This window comes from Schistocerca gregaria, chromosome 5 (assembly GCF_023897955.1).
Source record: "Schistocerca gregaria isolate iqSchGreg1 chromosome 5, iqSchGreg1.2, whole genome shotgun sequence".
NCBI lineage: Eukaryota > Metazoa > Arthropoda > Insecta > Orthoptera > Acrididae > Schistocerca > Schistocerca gregaria.
In genome coordinates, this window is record NC_064924.1 from 410,746,597 (window position 1) to 410,767,130 (window position 20,534).

The following is a 20,534-nucleotide window of genomic DNA, read 5'->3' on the forward strand; positions in this document are numbered from 1 at the left end:
AGCAGCTGATTGGCCTCTACGGGTACACTTCTGCGAATGGTTCATCCAACAATGTGTCAATCCTCATTTCAGTGCAAATGTTCTCTTTACGGATGAGGCTTCATTCCAATGTGATCAAATTGTAAATTTTCACAATCATCATGTGTGGGCTGATGAGAATCCACACGCAATTGTGCAATCACGTCATCAACACAGATTTTCTGTGAACGTTTGGGCAGGCATTGTTGGTGATGTCTTGATTGGGCCCCATGCTAGAACATGTGCCTTTACAAGTATACACAACATGTGGTTCATGCACGATAGAGCTCCTGCAGATTTCAGTTGACGGGTCCATACACTTCCCAACAACTGATTCGGTGACAGATGGATTGGTAGAGGCAGACCAATTCCATGGCCTCCACACTCTCCTGACCTCAACCCTCTTGACTTCCATTTTAGGGGGGCATTTGAAAGCTCTTGTCTACGCAACCCCGGTACCAAAGATAAAGACTCTTTGTGCTCGTATTGTGGACGGCTCTGATACAATACGCCATTCTCCGGGGCTACATCAGAGCATCAGGGATTCCGTGTGACGGAGGGTGGATGCCTGTATCCTCGCTAACGGAGGACATTTTGAACATTTCCTGTAACAAAGTGTTTGAAGTCACGCTGGTACGTTCTGTTGCTGTGTTTCCATTCCATGATTAACGTGATTTGAAGAGAAATAATAAAATGAGCTCTAACATGGAAAGTAAGAGTTTCCTGACACATGTCCACATAACATATTTTCTTTCTTTGTGCGTGAGGAACATTTCCTGAAAGTTCGGCCGTACCTTTTTGTAACACCCTGTATACACAAATTCCATAAATTACAGCACGGTAGCTTCCAAAACACTAAAATAGAGATTGCGTTGAGCGATGCACTGTTCCCAGCCAGTCATAGCTCATGTCACATGATTTTGCTCGCGAATGATGGCAGTTATTGAGAGCACGAAGCCTACGAGAGAGACAGGCCGTGGCGTGTACGTTATGAAGATAGGCCGAGCTCGCTCAACTCAGCAAAGTGCGTTTCTACACCAGTTAACTCGTAAGTAGAAGTGTATGTATGAACGAGAATTGCATCGTCGATTGGTATCCACTGTTATTAGTCCTACAATGATAGGAAGTCCGTAGGCCTACTAACAGGCTCTAATATGGCAATTAAAATCGTGTCAAAATGATTATCAGTTCTGCAGAAAAGTCGAAGTGTTCTGGCATGAAGAGATTTGTGACATCGCTCAGTAACACATTATGCACATTTTTTTGAAGGTCAATTACACTTTTTGCCAACGATTGCATAATTTTTTATCTATGAAAGAACAACATTAAATATGAAAACTAACTTGAAGCTGGGTCTTTTTTTAGCGTGTGTTACACGTTAAGTCATATCAAATACAAATGTGCAGGTAAAATTTTAAATAGTGGCATAAATGACTTATCTTCTGGGCCCGACATTTTTCAAATGGCTGATCCTCAAAGGGTTATGTTTTGAATGAGAGTTATAAAGCCCTGTGATTTAAGAAATTCACTGCACCGTCTCACAGGTAACATAAATCATCTTGCGTGGAAATTTACTTTGAAAGTAACGCATCTCCAACCATTATTCGTAATATTTTCTGGTGATCTGTTAGAAATGTAAACGATTGTGACATCACACACATCGAATGCACGTTAGTTGTTACAGACGTACTGCATAATCTTCGCCCAAAGCCTTTGACACTATTCGGTGTTGGCACTCTGGCCTGTGCATTGTGTAAATTACCCATTTTCTATGCAACTAAACTTTTATTTTGGTGTTATTCTATGATTTATGTTTCACTGCTGCAGTATTATTCAGCAGAAGTGGACTAAAGTTCTTTGTCAGCGCATCAGGCTGGTGTGGCCGTGCGGTTCTAGGTGCTTCAGTCTGGAACCGCATGACCACTACGGTCGCAGGTTCGAATCCTGCTTTGGGCATTGATGTTTGTGATGTCCTTAGGTTAGTTAGGTTTAATTAGTTCTAAGTTCTAGGGGACTGATGACCACAGATGTTAAGTCCCATAGGGCTCAGAGCCATTTGAACCATTTTTTCAGCGTATCGGATCTTACACGTCAAACCTACAAAACTTTAACTAAAATCTCAACGAAAAAACCGGAATTCTATAAAATTCCCGGGTTTTTCTCGGATCTCCCGGATGTCCCGGTCACCATACACCCTGATCATAAATATAATTTGCATGTGTTTTATAAGCGAGGTTACAGCATAATACACATATCTGAAAGTTGTATTTTGGTTGCCACACTTACACAAAAGAAGAACAAAATATGAGCATTAAAAACAAATTTTTGACCTGCCATTTGTTTTATGTCATGACCAATGTAAGCATCTGTGGATGAGTGCACGTATCACATCCTGTAGCCATTCACTCTGGCAGCCCCTTAATAGCTCTTAACTGGGAGGGGAGAAAAGAGGAATTTCATGTGATGCTTATTAATTTAATTGGGTTAAACGTAATCTTTTTATTTTTGTTCCATTGCCACATCATTTTACTCAGCATATTAACTTTTTCAACAGTTCTCATTTTTTGTTCCTCTCACTCTTTTTCCACCTGGAATCTCTGTGCATGTGAATTTAATTGTTTTTATTTATCTGTCATAAAAATATTTGTGACTGCCGATTTATCAGTTAAAAAACAAAACAAAAAAAGAAATAATCTGTTTACATTTATGTGCAATGGTGCTAAAAATGTATTTTTTTTACAAGATGCATATTTTTCTGGACGCTAATTGTCATACAAACATTTAAAACAAATATTGTTATTGAACTATGGACAAGAAGGATTTTCACAAAAGTATGGTTATAAATAAAACAAAATTCAAGGAAAATTAGGAACAGAGGTAACGAACATAGTAACATGGATAAAAATATGGGCTGATTAAATGGAAGGAATTTAAAGCAAAACTGCTACAAAAAAATTTGTAAAATAACATGAACAAAGATTCCAAGTGGAAAAAGAATGACAGGAAGAAAAATGAGAGCAAATGAAAAAAGTATTACAATGATTAAAATAATGTGACATGTTGTTGTTGTTATTGTTATTGTTGTTGTTGTTGTTGTTGTGGTCTTCAGTCCTGAGACTGGCTTGATGCAGCTCTCCACGCTACTCTATCCTGTGCAAGCTTCTTCATCTTCCAGTATCTACTGCAGCCTACATCCCCCTGAATCTGATTAATGTATTCATCTCTAGGTCTCCCTCTACAATTTTTACCCTCCACGCTGCTCTCCAATACTAAATTTGTGATCCCTTGATGCCTCAGAACATGTCCTACCAACCGATCCCTTCTTCTGGTCAAGTTATGTCACAAACTCCTCCTCTGCCCAATCCCATTCAGTACCTCCTCATTAGTTATGTGATCTACCCATCTAATCTTCAGCATTCTTCTGTAGCACCACATTTCGAAAGCTTCTATTCTCTTCTTGTACAAACTAGTTATCGCCCATGTTACACTTCCATACATGGCTACACTCCATACAAATACTTTCAGAAACAACTTTCTGACACTTAAATCTATACTCGGTGTTAACAAATTTCTCTTCTTCAGAAACGCTTTCCTTGCCATTGTCAGTCTACATTTTATATCTTCTATACTTCGACCATCATCAGTTATTTTGCTCCCCAAATAGCAAAACTCCTTTACTACATTAAGTGTCTCATTTCCTAATCTAATTCCCTCAGCATCACCCGACTTAATTTGACTACATTCCATTATCCTCGTTTTGCTTTTGTTGATGTTCATCTTATATCCTCCTTTCAAGACACTGCCCATTCCGTTCAACTGCTGTTCCAAGTCCTTTGCTGTCTCTGACAGAATTACAATGTCATCGGCGAACCTCAAAGTTTTTATTTCTCCTCCATGGATTTTAACACCTACTCCGAATTTTTCTTTTGTTTCCTTTACTGCTTGCTCAATATACAGACTGAATAGCATCGGGGAGAGTTTACAACTTTGTCTCACTCCCTTCCTAACCACTGCTTCCCTTACATGCCTCTCGATTCTTATAACTGCCATCTGGTTTCTGTACAAATTGTAAATAGCCTTTCACTCCCTGTATTTTACCCCTGCCACCTTTAGAATTTGAAACAGAGTATTCCAGTCAACATTGTCAAAAGCTTCCACTAAGTCTACAAATTCTAGAAACGTAGGTTTGCCTTTCCTTAATCTAACTTCTCAGATAAGTCGTAAGGTCAGTATTGCCTCACTTGTTCCAATATTTCTATGGAATCCAAACTGATCTTCTCCAAGGTCTGCTTCTACCAGTTTTTCCATTCATCTGTAAAGAATTCGCGTTAGTGTTTTGCAGCCGTGACTTATTAAACTGATCGTTCGGTAATTTTGACATCTGTCAATGCCTGCTACCTTTGAGATTGGAATTATTATATTCTTCTTGACGTCTGAGGGTATTTCACCTCTCTCATACATTTTGCTCACCAGGTGGTAGAGTTTTGTCAGTACTGGCTCTCCCAAGGCTGTCAGTAGTTCTAATGGAATGTTGTCTACTCCCGGAGCCTTGTTTCGACTTAGGTCTTTCAGTGCTCTATCAGACTCTTCACGCACTATCATATCTCCCATTTCATCTTCATCTACATCCTCTCCCATTTCTATAACACTGCCCTCAAGTATATTTCCCTTGTATAGAACCTCTATATATTCCTTCCACCTTTCTGCTTTCCCTTCTTTGCTTAGAACTGGGTTTCCATCTGAGCTCTTGATATTTATACAAGTGGTTCTCTTTTCTCCTGTAGGCAGTATCTATCTTACCCCTAGTGATATACGCCTCTACATCCTTACATTTGTCCTCTAGCCATGCCTGCTTAGCCATTTTGCACTTCCTGTCGATCTCATTTTTGAGACGTTTGTATTCTTGCCTGCTTCATTTACTGCATTTTTATATTTTCTCCTTTCGTCAATTAAGTTCAATATTTCTTCTGTCACCCAAGGATTTCTACTAGCCCTCGTCTTTTTACCTACTTGATCCTCTGCTGCCTTCACTACTTCATCCCTCAAAGCTACCCATTCTTCTTCTACTGTATTTCTTTCCCCCATTATTGTCAATTGTTCCCTTATGCTCGCCCTGAAACTCTACAACTTCTGGTTTAGTCAGTTTATCCAGGTCCCATCTCCTTAAATTCCCACCTTTTTGCAGTTTCTTCGGTTTTAATCTACAATGTAATATAATAACAGAAATAAAAAATTACACTTAACCCAATTAAGTCACTTCAATAAGAATTTAAAAATAAAAACTTTTGAACTACCTAACAAGATTCAAATCCACATCCTTCAGCATGGGGAGGCCTTTATCTTAAGCATTACACTACACAACCAGACTATTAAACAGCCCTTTCCAAATTTTAAGCTGTAGAGCAGTGGTGGTCAACCTAGTCCCTACCACCCACAAGTGGACGTCCAGCTTTCATGGTGCGCCAGGGTGAATAGCTGCAAGATGTGATACATGGATCTTTAACCTTTATCACTGCATAAATGATTTCAGAACATCGATCCCACTCGACACCTGCATTCCCAGAAGGTGGCACACTTATTATCTAACACATGAAGACTACAGTAATGATCAAAATGAAATAGCTAGATTAACAATGTCAAACAAATGAGAAATCACAATGGACTACAAATTGCAATAATTGAGGGAAGAAAAAGAAGAAGAAAAATGCATGAAAAAACTCCACACTAAAAACTGACATAATTATGGATGCAATGTTTGGTGTAATCATAAAGTTCAAGCAACAACACAAATACAATGAGAGAATATTTTACCATGAAGACTGACTTACCTCAACTGTTACACCAAGTACTTGTTTCAAGCCAAAACCTTCTTTCACTGATACCGTGACAACAGTTCTTCCGGTGGCACTCTGTGATCTTATTAATCCACGTTCATTCACTGTTAGCAATGGAGTCACATTACTAACTGCACGATCGATACTTTCAACGTCTGATGATTCTGCTTTCTCTACAGGATCAATTGAACCCAGCACTGAGTACATGAGATCTCCTTCATGGTTTGTTTTTAGCTGTATTTCAGTGTCAGGAGCCATCAAAATATATGGTGACTGAACTTCTCCTACATTGGGTGGTGATGCAAGACGCAGCTCTTCAAACACTTCAATTTCTAAGCTAGTTTCAAATTTCACTGTCTGCTCTTGAGGAAAAGCAGACATTCTAGGAGGTACAGTAACATTTAAATAAATAGTTGAGATGCCCGCCCTTAGAGCAGTCAATCGCATGGAAATTTTATCTTCATCTTTCAGTACAATACCAGTTTCATGGTAAACATTATTCAATTGAACTACATTAGGTGCTGAAACAGCCCAATCAAACAGCAGAGATGGCCTTGCACAACCAATAATCAAGGGCGTCAACTCTTCAGGAATACCATGAGCCCAAAGTGGCATTGTAGCACCAACAATTATTCTATTTAATGGTGCATTAATTTTAATGGCAGCAAGAGGAATGACATTTATTTCAACACTATCCTTTGAATAGACGACCCTCTGTCCTGTTGCCTTGTTTATGCCCACAGCTTTTCCAACAAGTACTGTTTTCCCTTGGCCAAATCCTTCAACAAGGCCAACTGAATTCACTGTTGCAATTGAGGTAGAGCTAACAGAATAATCAATATGTGATGCTGGCCGTGGACCACCATGACTGTTAATCTGGTACACGGATCCCACCACCAGTGTGACATTTCGGGGTAGGAGTTTTAAAGGTGGGAAAACCTGGATTGGAACAGGGTGACTGAGCACTTCATTCCCTTCAAAACCACTGGCAAAAATTAAGTTTATATCACCAAGTTGCAAGCCAGTAATAACATAATGGACTTCTCCCAAGGAACCTACTTTCGTGAGGGTCTCCTTGTCAGGCAAAAGTTTTATTCCAATGACTGCTGTATCAGCTAATGGTCGAAGATTCAACAAAGAAATATCTGAAATGGGCAAAACATTTCCTGTTGTATCATATAAATGAACAACAGCTGGAATGCATCGACCCTTCTCTACATGTTCAGCAACTTCTACTTTGATGCTGCCTACACTTGAAACCTGAACTTCTGCTAGTGCTGGTTTTGATGGAAGACATAGGTCTACCATAGCCAATTTTAAATGACCATCTGTTTTTGGAACAATTTCTATAATTCTGGAGCCTTCCACGTAAGTAACATCAGCCACGTCTTCAGAACTGAGGACAAGTTCATAATAACCTGAACCTTGACTTACTTGGAGTTTAATCATATTATCAGGATGGTTGAAAACATAAGCAACATTGGGTGTTACAATAGTATCACTGACTAACAGAAGGCTCAATGTTGACACAATTTCTGGTGTTGACTCATAGCCTTTTTTATCAGTGACAGGAAATGGGGGATATTCTGGAATGATTTCCAATTCTCTCAGCAAAAGAGTGTTATAACCGACAACACGTGCAGTTATTTCAAGGACACCAGTTTTGCTTTTTGGTTGTATCACTTGATATTGGCGTGAGGGGAAGACACGACCATTTTCTTCTAAATTTTCAAAAACCATCTCATCTGGATTAGGCAAAATACCAAGAGATTCATCAGAAACCATCCAGTCAATGTCCAAACTTGATACATTGTCAAATACATGACCTTGTTCATCTGTAACAATAACAGCCACTTCAATATCTTTATAATTCTGCACCACCATTCTTTCATTCTGGTAATTGATTGGACAACGTTCTTTCTCTGTCAGTTTAATTTCTGGAAATAGTGAAATGTAACGGGGTTTTGCACAATATACAGTCACTGTTGCAACAGATTCTGAGCGCTTTCTGTACCTAGCCATCGGTTTGTTTGTGACTGTCAAGGTAACTTCTGCTTCACCAAGCTGCTTACATAAAATACGGTAAGTGTAAACATCTGGCTGATCTGAAACAATGTTACTTAGTTCCATTACTTCTATAATATCATTTTCACTGGGAGTCGGCTCCAAGTGATGAAAATGCTCAGATGCATGTCCAATCCAAGGTCTTGGTCCACCAGTAAATACTACTGTCCTTGCTGATCCAACAGCTAAAACTACAACGCCACTAGCTGGATTGACAGGCTTTAATGGCCAGTAACTTGCTAATGTAACACTATCTTCAAGTGTTATTTCTTCTTGCGTATATGACACTGTCACTTTTGTAGTACCCAACTCCGTAGCTGTGATACCCAAAGACGAACAAGCTGTGCCAATGGGTGCTGTTTTAAGAGACTCATTAAATGAAAAAATTTCGTCCCATATCTGGACCTGAAATGGGATATCTGCACATTGTGTGAAAGCAGCAAGTGATATCTTTTTTGCTTTATCACTTTCTACTGGCCTCTCAGCAAACATTGCAACATGTAAGAAAATAGAGTTTCCCACTTCTGTTTCTGCCAAATATTCTACTATTTGCAGCTGGCGTGGTGGCAAAATATGAAAATTTGACACTGCATAGTTGTTTCGATTAATGTCCATTGCAGCAGTTATCTCAACATGCCCTTGATTGACAGTTCTTACTACTCCAGCCTGAGTAACAACAGCAATAGAGGTATCTTTGCTTTGCCATACAAAATTTCCATCACCACCTGATACTTGGAGTTTTACTTCATACCTAGAAGGCAAAAAAGGAACTATTTAGTGGTACTCGTTACCTGTGCTATTAAAAGTTCATAGCTATAAAAGATGTAATAAGCAGCTGGCACCATTTCCTCTAAGAGAACAAAGGACTAAAGCTGCATTTAAAAACTCACTTTGCATAAGGTCGAGTTATTTAAAATCAAAAAAAGTCTTTGCAATAACATATCTGTAAATACATTAAGATTTAATACACACACTGAAATTTGTTACAAAATGAAGCAAGCAGTATACAAGTTCACAGGGATAAGTCCAACACAAATAAAAAATTTAAATCTTTAGATTACAGCAAATAATCGCGTTCTTATGAAAAGCCATGGTACACTGAAGAATTGCACAAAGAAAACGTATCACCACAAATGATCAATTTCTGGAACCTTCACCTTTTTTTAAATTTTTACTCTTTTACTCCTCTAATTAACACCCTCACATACACAAAGTGGCACCACTTGCTATCTTGTTTATGATTGGTTGCCCAGACAGACAAAAGTTTGTGGAGGATGACACGAACAGGCAAGAGGGAGTGGGGGGGGGGGGGGGGGGGGGGGATGAAACGAATGGGCAACTAGAAAGCAGGAAGATGTGCAAGGCAGAGAAGATATATGGAAGTACTGTGAGGCAGAACAGGGACTGACAGTGGTTCTTAGCACCAGATACAAAATAAGGAATAAAGGAGGGAAGGAAAATTAGGGATTACTGTTCCATTGACAGTTAGGTCATCAGAGGCAGAGAAAAAGGAGTTATTTCACAGATGGGGAAGGAAATCAGACATGCCGTTTCTAAGGGAACCAGCCCAGCATTTGCCTGGAGCAATTTAGGGACGTAAAGGAAAACCTAACTCCGAATGGCTGGACTTAGATTTGAACTGTTGTTCTTCTGAATGTGAGTCAAGTGCACTAAGCACTGTGCCACCTTGCTCAGTAAATAAGGATTAATTATGAAAACTGTCATTCTACAGATCGGAGCATGGAATGTCAGATCCCTTAATCAGGCAGGTAGGTTAGAAAATTTAAAGAGGGAAATGGATAGGTTAAAGTTAGATATAGTGGGAATTAGTGAAGTTCGGTGGCAGGAGAAACAATACAGGGTTATAAATACAAAATCAAATAGGGGTAATGCAGGAGTAGGTTTAATAATGAATAAAAAAGTAGGAGTGCGGGCAAGCTACTACAAACAGCATAGTGAACACATTATTGTGACCAAGATAGACACAAAGCCCACACCTACTACAGTAGTACAAGTTTATATGACAACTAGCTCTGCAGATGATAAAGAAGTTGATAAAATGTATGATGAGATAAAAGAAATTATTCAGGCAGTGAATGGAAACAAAAATTTAATAGTCACGGGTGACTGTAATTCGACAGTATGGAAACTTGGTTTAAGAGTAATGAAAGAAGGTTGTAAACATAGAAGACCCATGGAGATAGCAGAAGGTTTCAGATAGATTGTATAATGGTAAGAAAGAGATTTAGGAACCAGATTTTAAATTGTAAGACATTTCCAGGGGCAGATGTGGACTGTGACCACAATCTATTGGTTATGAACTGTAGGTTAAAACTGAAGAAACTGCAAAAATGTGTGAATTTAAGGAGATGGGACCTGGATAATCTGAAAGAACCAGAGGTTGTATGGAGTTTCAGGGAGAGCATAGGGGAAACATTGACAGGAATGGGGGAAAGAAATACAGTAGAAGAAGAATTGGTAGCTTTGAGAAATGAAATAGTCAAGGCAGCAAATGATCAAGTAGCTAAAAAGACGAGGGCTGGTAGAAATCCTTGGATAACAGAAGAGATATTGCCTACAAGAAAATTAAAGAGACCCTCGGAGAAAAGAGAACCACTTGCACGAATATCAAGAGCTCAGATGGAAACCCAGTTCTAAGCAAAGAAGGAATATATAGAGGTTCTATACAGGGGCAATGTTCTTGAGGACAATATTATGGAAATGGAAGAGGAGGTAGATGAAGATGAAATGGGAGGTATGATACTGCGTGTACAGTTTGACAGAGCACTGAAAGACCTGAATCGAAACAAGGCCCTGGGAGTAGACAACATTCCATTAGAACTACTGACAGCCTTGGGAGAGCCAGTACTGACAAAACTCTACCATCTGGTGAGCAAGATGTGTATGAGACAGGCGAAATACCCTCAGACTTCAAGAAGAATATAACAATTCCAATCCCAAAGAAAGCAGGTGTTGACAGATGTGAAAATTACTGAACTATCAGTTTAGTAAGTCACAGCTGCAAAATATTAACGCGAATTCTTTACAGATGAATGGAAAAACTGGTAGAAGCTGACCTTGGGGAAGGTCAGTTTGGATTCCGTACAAATATTGGAACACGTGAGGCAATACTGACCTTACGACTTATCTTAGAAGAAAGATTAAGGAAAGGCAAACCTACGTTTCTAGAATTTGTAGACTTAGAGAAAGCTTTTGACAATGTTGACTGGAATACTCTCTTTCAAATTCTGAAGGTGGCGGGGGTAAAATACAGTGATCGAAAGGCTATTTACAATTTGTACAGAAACCAGATGGCAGTTATAAGAGTCGAGGGACATGAAAGGGAAGCAGTGGTTGGGAAGGGAGTGAGACAAAGTTGTAACCTCTCCCCGATGCTATTCCATCTGTATATTGAGCAAGCAGTAAAGGAAACAAAAGAAAAGTTCTGAGTAGATATTAAAATCCATGGACAAGAAATAAAAACTTTGAGGTTCGCCGATGACATTGTAATTCTGTCAGAGACAGCAAAGGACTTGGAAGAGCAGTTGATCGGAATGGACAGTATCTTGAAAGGAGGGTATAAGATGAACATCAACAAAAGCAAAACGAGGATAATGGAATGTAGTCAAATTAAGTTGGATGATGCTGAGGGAATTAGTTTAGGAAATGAGACACTTAAAGTAGTAAAGGAGTTTTGCTATTTGGGGAGCAAAATAACTGATGACGGTCAAGTAGAGAGGATATAAAATGGAGACTGGCAATGGCAAGGAAAGTGTTTCTGAAGAAGAGAAATTTGTTAACAACGAGTATAGATTTAAGTGCCAGGAAGTCAATTCTGAAAGTATTTGTATGGAGTGTAGCCATGTATGGAAGTGAAACATGGACGATAAATAGTTTAGACAAGAAGAGAATAGAAGCTTTCGAAATGTGGTGCTACAGAAGAATGCTGAAGATTAGATGGGTAGATCACATAACTAATGAGGAGGTATTGAATACAATTGAGGAGAAGAGGATTTTGTGGCACAACTTGACTAGAAGAAGGGATCGGTTGGTAGGACATGTTTTGAGGCATCAAGGGATCACAAATTTAGTATTGGAGGGCAACATGGAGGGTAAAAATCATAGAGGGAGACCAAGAGATGAATACACTAAGCTGATTCAGAAGGACATAGGCTGCAGTGGGTACTGGGAGATGAAGAGACTTGCACAGGATAGAGGAGCCTAGAGAGCGATTACAAGACTTACCAAGCGGGAAAGCGCAGGTACATAGGCACAATAAATAAAACACACAAACACACACACAGAATTTCTAGCTTTCGCAACTGACAGTTGCTTCTTCAGGAAAGAGGGAAGGAAAAGGAAAGATGAAAGGATGTGGGTTTTAAGGGAGAGGGTAAGGAGTCATTCCAATCCCGGGAGCGAAAAGACTTACCTTAGGGGGAAAAAAGGATAGGTATATACTCGCGCGCACACACACACACACACACACACACACACACACACACACACACACACACACACACATATATCCATCCATACATACACAGACATATATATATATGTGCGGATGGATATGTGTGTGTATGTGTGTGCGAGTGTACACCTGTCCTTTTTTCCCCTAAGGGTAGTCTTTCCGCTCCCGGGATTGGAATGACTCCTTACCCTCTCCCTTAAAACCCACATCCTTTCGTCTTTCCCTCTCCTTCCTGAAGAAGCAACCATCGGTTGCGAAAGCTAGCAATTCTGTGTGTGTGTTTGTGTGTTTTGGTAATGTGCCTGTCTGCCGGCGCTTTCCCGCTTGGTAAGTCTTGGAATCTTTGTTTCTAATATATATATATATATATATATATATATATATATATATATATATGAGGGATGGGTCAGGTGTGTATGGTTAAAACAAGGAGGAATGGTGAAAGGAGAAAAGGGGGAGCACAAAGGAATGGTAAGGGGGCAGCTGAGAATAGGTGCTAGCTGAAGGTTTTTGCCACAAGGAAGCTTAGGAAGGAGGATGTGTTGGAGAGAGAGTTCTCAAAGGTGCACTAATGTGAACTTCAACAATGCCCTTTTTTCACAGTATTTATGTCACTCTCCATTCTCAGACCCTTCAGTCAGCAAGACTCAGCTGAACCATGAGCATCTCTGGGTGAAATGCCAGGAAAGAATAAGGTCCATGAACCACAACCATACAACCCAGAAGATTCATCAACAGCTAAGATATCCAGTTGTGAAAGTCTCCATTACATAGTTCTTATTATTACTCAAGCAGAGTCCAACATTATGTCTCCGATACATTTGGTACAATGGGGGTGTGTCACTCTGCTACGCAATGCATGTCATCTCGATGTTCCCTTTGTAGACACGTGCTACTTCACTTATTTGTTTAGCGTGTGGAATAGCTGGTTTGTAACAGCTGATGTGTAGAACTTCCTTTGATGTTGTTGTAGGTTTACACAAAGATGGTGCCACAAGGCGCACAATGACAGGAATTCCAAATTCATTATGTCTTCTACAGTAATTTTGTAAATGATTATATTGGACACAACAATGGACATGCTACGAAAATGTCACTGTCATTTTCAAAGGTTACTGACTTCTGACTGGTAATTCATCCAGTATCTGATCATGCCGCTGGTCAGGTCAGCACCACCCAGATTCCATGATTCCACTGCTAAGAAGAGACTTGACCTTTATCAGTAGACTAGTTACAAACTGACCCACACATTAATTTATTATCTTGTTTGGTAAAAAAGATGATTCACTGTAATGACTTGTGGCTGATATGTTCCATAACATATCTTTAAAGACTTGTCAACATTTACCAAAAACAAATACTGAAGTTTTCTGAACAACATGATCAGAAAAAAAGAAACAACTTACAAACAGCAGAGCACATAGAAAGCATGACCTATACCAGAAATCTTGAAGCCAGGGAAGCCATGAAATATTTGCTATTCAATGCCAAGTATTGGAGGTCAACTTCAGAAGTCAGTGGCTATCAGCAAATGTCATGGTTTTGTTATAACGCTACTGATAAGCTAGGTTTTTGACTCAAGGAAAGTGGTTTTCCACACTAACGACTGGTACAGTAAAAGGGCCAGACTGAGAGCCTGAGTTGTAAAATAAACTAAGAGAATTGTAATAATTAATGCATAAATTACATAATAAAAATGTGTATCAGTTACGTATCAGTTAAATGTTGAGATGTTCAGTTTGAAAATGGGGGTAGGAGAAAGAAATGGGGAGGTATGACAGCGGGGGGAGGGGGGGGGGCAGTTTATGTAACAAGGAAAGTGAAATTTATATCAGTTTAGTATTATGAAACAATAACATAGTGTGCAGTAGTATTGTTGGCAGATAGCTCAATATTTTTGTCTGCTCGCCAGAAAATCTCTGGTTTTTAACAAATATACAATCTATTACATATTATGACTGTCAAGAAAATCAGAAGGAAAAAAATAAATAAAATCCAGCACAGAAAAACGTTGAGTTTATCCCTGCTCATTTTAAAGGTAACCTGCAGCAGTAGTAGTGTTCTGATAAACTAGAAAGCTTACATCCATTTATTGAAATAAATCAGCTTAGACTAACTGTCCTAGTTGTTATACAAAATGTAGGTGGAACCCAATATACAATAGTGGTAAGCAGAAGTGAAAGAAAGCAGGCAGACAAAAGCCGCATAGTCATCATAGATACAGGAAGAAAAATAAGGTTTGGAATCATCTACATAAAGTGACATTTAGAATCACTTTGATATTGAATAAGTGTACCATTTGGTTGTGGTGAGAACTGGTGTGAATGGGACACCATTTGAAATGCACTGGGAAATGTTTTGGTGTGATATCCAGTGTCAATCAATGTGACCAGGGAATCTCTGTGTAGCAACAAACAATGGAGATATTAAGTAAAGTAATCACAGGCAACTATGTTGCTGTATCCCAAAGACATACATTTGCACGTAAGTGACATGAGAGGTGACTACAAGTATAAAGAAAAAACTAGAATGCAAATAACCATTCCTGTCCAATTGCACTCAACAAAAGGAACCAGAAAGAGCTGTAAGACTATGACAGCAAAGGCACAAACAAGACAGCAGTGTTTCCTCATGTACCAAAAGGGGGAAAGATCTGGAGAAATGAGACTCTTCAAGGATCCAATATGATCATTCAGGATCCAGGAAAAACAAAGAAAGCACGACTGTAATAAAAATATAGCAGCATGTAAAATTTTAAAAAGTCTTGAGAAGTCAGAAGTGGCATATAGGCAAAAGTGAATAGCAGATAAGCATTCAAAGGAAATAAAAATTTATAAAGGAGAGTCATTTGTGACACAGAGAAGATGATCAAGTCACATATAAACGCAAAGTTGAGCCACAAGATGTCTGCCCCCCCCCCCCCCCCCCCACACACACACACACTCACAAGCATCACTGCCATTTAATATTGTCACTCAATTTCTGGATGGTCCGTGGGTGTCTTTCATTCGTAGGCTCAATTACATCGAGAATTTGCAACAAAGATTAATAGTATCTATAATGTCATTTTTTTTCTTCTGCTGCTCAACATTACAGTTTAATTATTGCCTGCTTGTCTGCCTCCATAGTGCAATGGCAGCTTTACTGCCTACCATGCAAGGGCACCCAGGTTTGATTCCCAGCAGGGGACTGGGTGTTGTGTGTCCTTCATCACCAATTTCATCATCATTGACATACAAGTCATCAAAGTAGCATCAACTAAAAAGACTTCCAATAAGGCGGCCGAACTCCGAAGGGGATACCCCAGTCAATAAATGCCATACGATCATTTCATTTCATTGCCTGTTTTCTTAGGAACATGTACAGTTTTGTGAAGAGTGGACGGCAACATGCCAGAACAACTGTTCCCTCCTACTGCTATCTGTCAATCACAAAGTTATTTTATTTAAGCTATAGCCATGCATTGTTTGAGAATGTGAATAGAAGTGGTGAAATCTTTGCTCTTCGCAAACAAGTCATTGAATTACAAGGAAACATCATGTTATATATGCAAGAACAACATACTTTCACTTTCTTGCAGCCACACAATTTATTTCAAATACATTTGCATTAATCAAATAAAACGTAACAATGGAAAATCCAGGATGGAATCTGACAATACTACAAAAATGATAGGTGCTACTCACCATATAGCTGAGATGCTGAGATGCACGTAGGCACAGCAAAAAGACTGTCGGGAAGTAATCTTTCAGCCAATGAGGCCTTCATTGGAAGTACACATGCGCACGCGCGCGTGCGCGCACGCCCACGCACACACACGCACACACACACGCACACACACACGCGCGCGCGCACACACACACACACACACACACACACACACACACACACACACAAAGGCCTTGTCGGCTGAAAGCTTACTTCCTGCCAGTCTTTCTGTTGTGCCTACCTACAACTCAGCATCTCTGCTATATGTAGAGTAGCAACTATCGTTGCATAATATTAAAACATAACTGTTCTAGACCTTACAGCAAATATGGAAATATTCTGACCTTTTCTCTTCAATGAATTATATTTAAAAATCACAATGTAGAATCAAGATTTTGTTCCAAATTACTTACTTTGGTCTCTTCAAAGGATGCCATGGAAGTAAGACCTCTGAGGGTGTGATGGCTATTCGCTTATAAATCATAAGATTTGCCTGAGCAGAAATCTTTGGTGAAATTGCATGTATGTGGCCCTCTACATCAGTCACAGATAAAAGAGTTGAGCGCACTTGAGCTGTTCCTACTTCAGATGGTGAACCATAAACATATGTTCCATTATTAGATTTTGTTTGTATTTCAAAATATGCTTCAGGTATCAAAGTAGCCACTTCTACACCATCACCAATGCTCAGTTTGTGGTTCTCTCTAGATAAGAAAATAAAACACAGGGTAAATTATTTGTAAAATTTTTCCTGACATAGATCTATACAGTAAGTCAGGTTGTAAAACAACAACTTTAAGAAGTCTAGGTCACCCTAGAGTCATAAGCTAGTCACAGTTATCACATAATGGATAATTATTTAACTTCAGCCTCAGGTAAGGTGATATTAAGCAACACAGTTTTTTTAACAATTTGCTAGAGCAAATTTAATTGAGACTCATTTTTTTTTTTTTTTTCTTTTTCTCCTGCAGCTCAATAACCATGCTCTGAAAGAAAAACTAATATATTAATTTTATTAGTTTCAGAAATATTTAATTTTAAAATGCAAAATTATTCAACTTCACCTCATTTGATAGTACTAGAACAGTTCCCAAAATGAACTTTCATTCTGTATGTTGCTCTTATTTCCTTCTTAGAGATTCTTGCTTCAAGGGTATTTTCAAAGTTTTGCATTTTCCAAGCGTGTACAAATATCATTGATGCATGAATAGAACTGTAAACTCACAAAGTAAGCATTGTGCTCACCAGCTGGTGGTATGAGTGCAGTGCCTTAACACAATGGTGGCAAAGCATGAGGGTGAACATTTCGCCTCCAACCTGATATTCAGTGAAAAAGCAACCTTCCATTTCTATGGAAAGGTTAGTCACCACAATGTGAGAAAGTGCGGCACACAAAATCTTCATGAAATTGTGGCACATGAAAGAGATTGGTCAAAGGTTAACATTTTCTGTGCAATGTCACAGATTAAGCTGTATGGGGCGCTTTTCTTCTGCAAGAAGACTGTGACGAGTACCTCTTACCATGGTATGTTGCAGTTGTGGTTGCTTCCACAAGTGATTTCTAATTCTGAGAACTTCATCTTCCAACAAAACAAGGCAACATCAATGTACATTGCTAGCTTAACAATGAACTTCCACACTGCTAGACTTAACATAGTGGTGAAGATGATGTGGCTCTGTTCCCTTGGCCTCTCAGCTCACATTATCTAAGGCCTCGTGGCTTTTGCCTTTGGGGGTACCATTAGGACCATGTTTACATACTCTCACTACGAAGAACACTGGAACAGCTCAGAGAGCATATCAATGCCGCTGCAACAACCACTGACAGGAAGTTGCTACATCAGTTATAGAACAAACTTGACTACTCCTCAGACATGTGGCCTCTCAGGCTCACTCATAGAACATCTACAGAGTGGAAAATGCAAACTTGGTGAGTTCATGATTTTATGTATGTAAGGGAAACCAGATGGCGCTGTGGTTGGCCCGCTAGGTCAAACAGATATCAACTGCGTTTTTTAAAATAGGAACTCCCATTTTTTTATTACGCATTCGTGTAGTAGATAAAGAAATATTAATGTTTTAGTTGGAGCACTTTTTTCGTTTTGTGATAGATGGCACTGTAATAGTTAGTCACAAACATATGGCTCACAATTTTAGACGAATAGTAGGTAACAGGTAGGTTTTTTAAATTAAAATATAGAATGTAGGTACATTTGAACATTTTATTTCTGTTGTTTCAATGTGATACATGTATCTTTGTGAACTTATCATTTCTGAGAATGCATGCTGTTACAGCATGATTACCTGTGAATACCACATTAATGCAATAAATGCTCAAAATGATGTCCGTCAAACTCAATGCATTTGGCAATACATGTAACGACATTCCTCTCAACAGTGAGTAGTTCGCCTTCCGTAATTTTCGCACATGCATTGACAATGCGCTGACGCATGTTGTCAGGAATTGTAGGTGGATGCGATAGCAAATATCCTTAAACTTTCCCCACAGAAAGAAATCCAGGGACATCAGATCCGGTGAACGTGAGGGCCATGGTATGGTGCTTCAACGACCAATCCACCTGTCACGAAATATGCTGTTCAATACTGCTTCAACCGCACACGAGCTATGTGCCGGACATCCATCATGTTGGAAGTACATCGCCATTCTGTCATGCAGTGAAACATCTATAGTAACATCGGTAGAACATTACATAGGAAATCAGCACACATTGCATCATTTAGATTGCCATTGATAAAATAATGCCGCACCATACATTAAACCGCCAAGGTCACTGATGTACCACTTGTCGCAGCCATCATGGATTTTCCATCGCCCAATAGTGCATAGTATGCCAGTTTATGTTATCGCCATTGGTGAATGACGCTTCGTCACTACATAGAACGTGTGCAAAAAGTCTGTCATCGTCCTCCCGTAATTTCTCTTGTGCCCAGTGGCAGAACTGTACACAACGTTCAAATTCGTCGCCATGCAATTCCTGGTGCATAGAAATATGGTACAGGTGCAATCGATGTAGCTTTCTCAACACCGACATTTTTGAGATTCCCTATTCTCGCGCAAATTGTCTGCTACTGATGTGCGGATTATCCGCGAAAGCAGCCACAACACCTACGTGGGCATCATCATTTGTTGCAGGTCGTAGTTGATGTTTCACATGTGGCTGAACACTTCCTGTTTCCTTAAATAACGTAACTATCCGGCGAACGGTCCGGACACTTGGATGATGTCATCCAGGATACCGAGCAGCATACATAGCACACACCCGTTGGGCATTTTGATCACAATAGGCATACATCAACATGATATTGACCTTTTCCGCAATTGGTAAACGGTCCATTTTAACACGGGTAATGTATCACAAAGTAAATACTGTCCGCACTGGCGGGATGTTATGTGATACCACATACTTATATGTTTGTGGCTATTACAGCGCCATCTATCACAAAGCGAAAAAAGGTTGTCCATCTAAAACATTCGTATTTTTTTACGTACTACACGAATATGTAATAAAAATGGGGGTTCCTATTTAAAGAAACATAACTGATATCCATTTGACCTATGGCAGCACCATCTAGTGGCCCAACCATAGTGCCATCTGGTTACCCCCTTCAAGCATTTCATTCTTTGTAGTTTTTTCGTTTGATGCTTATTTCGTGAGATATTTGGCCCAGTCACCATCAATGGACCACCCTGTAGAGCTCTGAAAATGAATGAACCATTTAAAGTAGCCCTGTCTATCTGCCATACTTTTGATGCTTATTTCGTGAGATATTTTGCACAGTCACTATCAATGGACCACCCTGTAGAGCTCTGAAAATGAATGAACCATTTAAAGTAGCCCTGTCTATCTGCCATACTTCTGTAATTTTTCTGTTGCAGCAACTGCAAAGGTGACATTCCTCTTTCATTTCATTAATGTTATAGTTCATGCATATTTTCTATGACTTTTGTTGCCAAAGGACTGTGAGGCAGTGTTTGAAAGCAGACTAATTTGCTCAGTTTCTCTGATATATTGTTGCAATAGGAAGTTGAAGAACCTCCAAGTCAAATTTAGCATTTGGCCCTCATGACACAGGTACTAAGGGACTGTTTGCAATCTTAGTGATAATAGGTGTGTTTCACTGGCCAATCTGAACTAATTAATGAAACTAAGAAAAAATCTCACATTTTGAACAGTTTGCCTGTAATATAGTTCTCAGGTGGCCTTATTAAGTAAAATTGCTAACCAATATTTGCAGCCTTTTCAGAAGACAATGTTTATTCTCACATATCAACACCCTGCTGAGAACAAAGTTCTAATGGGATGGTAATATGTGATGATAAATGTAACTCACGGGTTCTACCAAAAGACTGTGCATGGATTAAGGAACACAATTTGAGGCTGTGAAAGAGTGTAATGACTGCCGCAAAGGTTCAG

The 20,534-nt window shown here is 39.3% G+C and overlaps 1 protein-coding gene across 1 annotated transcript in view; it reads right to left on the reverse strand.

The window, feature by feature from the left end:
- The window catches only part of LOC126272402 (nuclear pore membrane glycoprotein 210-like), a 242,236-nt gene that overhangs the window by 134,546 nt on the left and 87,156 nt on the right, over positions 1-20,534 (reverse strand). The window contains exons 6-7 of the mRNA XM_049975230.1: positions 16,512-16,802; positions 5,847-8,667 (exon numbers count right to left, since the gene is read on the reverse strand). Coding sequence (XP_049831187.1) covers positions 5,847-8,667; positions 16,512-16,802 — 3,112 coding nt within the window. The remainder of the gene's footprint in view (positions 1-5,846; positions 8,668-16,511; positions 16,803-20,534) is intronic.